This window comes from Octopus bimaculoides, chromosome 7, assembly GCF_001194135.2.
Source record: "Octopus bimaculoides isolate UCB-OBI-ISO-001 chromosome 7, ASM119413v2, whole genome shotgun sequence".
Classification (NCBI taxonomy): domain Eukaryota; kingdom Metazoa; phylum Mollusca; class Cephalopoda; order Octopoda; family Octopodidae; genus Octopus; species Octopus bimaculoides.
In genome coordinates this window covers 15,741,921-15,744,420 of record NC_068987.1, presented here as the reverse complement: position 1 = coordinate 15,744,420, position 2,500 = coordinate 15,741,921, and the positions used below count along the sequence as shown (strand labels likewise).

Here is a 2,500-nt window from a genome sequence, read left to right as displayed (position 1 = left end):
ATTCACACTTATTGCAGTGGTCCTTCAGTTTTTTTAAGACGTGTAAAAGAACTTGGAAGGTTGGGCCTTCAACCAGGTCTTTCGCAATACCCCTAAAGCCAGGAACTTTCTAACACCTTCTCATATAAGATCTATATGTATTTAAAAAGAATTCAATAAAGTATACTGTTTCTTTACAAATGTATTTGTTTTTTTTTTTGTTTTTCTCTAGGTACATTCTGGCATGAATGTTCTGGTATGTGGTCCAAATGGATGTGGAAAAAGTTCTTTGTTCCGTACTCTTGGAGAAGTAAGTTTTCCTTCTTTTCCCCCTTTTTTTTTGTTTCTTAAAAAAAAAAAACCTTTTACATCAATAATTTCTTTTTATGTGTTCCCATGGGTTTACCTTCTGCTTGCTCAGTCAGGAGACTAACAAACCACATTCTGATCATAAAGTTGTTTGGAGCGGCACCTGTATTCCTGGTAGACTAATCCAGGGGTTTTCAAACTGTGGTCCGTGGACAGCAAATACTTTTTATGGGCAATTTGATTTTATATATGTTTTTTAATCGAAATCTTTTAATTGACAATAAACCTATTTGTTAAATACTGTTAAATAAATAAATGTAAAAAATATATGTTATTTTAAGCAAATATTTATGTATAAATTTCATAAGCGTTTATAAGGAGGTCCCTAAGGTAAAGCCTGAAGTATAAAGGGGTCCGCAAGTCAAAAAGTTTGAAAACCCCTGGACTAATCAACAGCTAGAGTAATAAAGTGCCTTACCGAAAGACTTGAGCGGAGCTAGAAAGGGAGCCTCTTTGAGCTTGTTTGACCTGCTCGAAATAACAATAACACTAATAATATTATCGTTATTATTACAGTTGTGGCCATTGTTTGGTGGAACATTAATTAAACCAGATAAACGGAAACTCTTTTACGTGCCTCAGGTAAGTTGAATAACACATCATCATCATCATCTGATGTTTTATACTGTTTTGAGTCTAATAAACTATCCCTTCTCTATCTTTGTAGCGACCCTATATGGCTGTTGGCTCACTCCGGGAACAAATGATATACCCAGATGTTTATGTAGATCAAAGGGCAAAGAACATTAGTGATGCTCAACTAGAAGATATTTTGGAAAAGGTAAGCTTGTTTCCCACCACTTTCTTTCTGCATTGAAAATAAAGGTGCGAAAATATTTCTTTTTCTTAACTTGTTTGTTTCACATCTGTTTTTCCATGCTGGCATGGGTTAGGTGAATATATTATTGAGGCATTGTTTTAATGGATACCCTTCCTGTCATTACCCCTTTTCCTACCTGGTTTTCAAGAAATGAACCTTTTATTTCACATGTCTTGAAAGGCGTGCAACATAGAGCACAAATATAAACAAGCACACAGACACATGTGCATACACACAGACAAACGCACACTTCTCTCAGTTTCTGTCTCCCAAATTCACTTGCAAGGCTTTGGTCCACCTAGAGCTATAATAGAAAATGCTTACCCAAGTTATTGTGCTGCGGGACTCAGCCTGAAGCCATATGCAAACTTAACTACACAACCATGCTTGTACCTATAATCATACCTGCACCTATATAATTTTTTTGTTCTAGTTGGACACTAACTCATTGCCTGCCGTGAACCCCATTTGGGGATCTGCTAAAAACAGTCTCACTGCTGTTTGTTCGTTGTATTTAAAGTGAATTGCTTATGTACATTGCATTTGCGGAGGTGTGTTTAACGATATTTAGTAGTTAAAGTTTATCATTATTAGCCCTGGCTTATTCTAGAGGACATTTTATGTCATAAATCACAATTTTTGAACTACAAAAATATTGACTGTTTTGAAAACATTTTTTTTTTTTTTTGCATTTCTCGTTTATATCATTCATTGATATTTCATACACTTTTGCATTTGATACTATAGTTTCCAAAAAAACTAAAATGTTTATTATTGAAATTGAATAGAAAAAGGATAAATATGCTTTTTTTTCAGTGATCCCCATTTGGGACTTTTCAAAAAATTTATTATAATTTCCAAGATAACTCACATATGCAGATAATATAAATACTATATATTATTTTAACTCCTGAGACACCAGGCAAAGCCAAAAATTATGAATAAAAAAATTTGGCAGTTAGCAGCTTAAATGATTTTTTTCTTTTGTTTTTCAGGTTCAGTTAGGGTATTTACTGGAGAGAGAAGGTGGTTGGGAGTCGGTGAAGGTTTGTTGGCTGTTTTTACATCATTTTTTTGTAACCTATTAGTAACATTTTAATCTCTGCTTGTAAGAAATTTTATGTTTTTGACCCCTTGTATCGTAAATCTTATAAATCAGTGGTTCTCAAAGTGTGCAGTACTGCTCCCCTGGGGGTGGTGGAAAGATCCCTGGGGGCAATAATGGGGTGGCCAAAGAAGGCGATAATGGAGTGGCCAAAGGGGGCAGTAATGGGGTGGTCAAAAGGGGGCGATGGATGTAAAACAACAAAATAATGAGTTAATTAGGTTAAG

General features: G+C 34.8%; 1 protein-coding gene across 1 annotated transcript in view; it reads left to right on the top strand.

Annotated features, from left to right (window-relative positions):
- The window catches only part of LOC106873384 (ATP-binding cassette sub-family D member 3), a 38,076-nt gene extending 35,805 nt beyond the window's left edge, over positions 1 to 2,271 (top strand). The window contains exons 20-23 of the mRNA XM_014920731.2: positions 212 to 289; positions 865 to 930; positions 1,016 to 1,129; positions 2,164 to 2,271. Of these exons, the coding sequence (XP_014776217.1) occupies positions 212 to 289; positions 865 to 930; positions 1,016 to 1,129; positions 2,164 to 2,256 (351 nt within the window). The 3' untranslated portion in view covers positions 2,257 to 2,271. The remainder of the gene's footprint in view (positions 1 to 211; positions 290 to 864; positions 931 to 1,015; positions 1,130 to 2,163) is intronic.
- Positions 2,272 to 2,500: the final 229 nt, after the last annotated feature.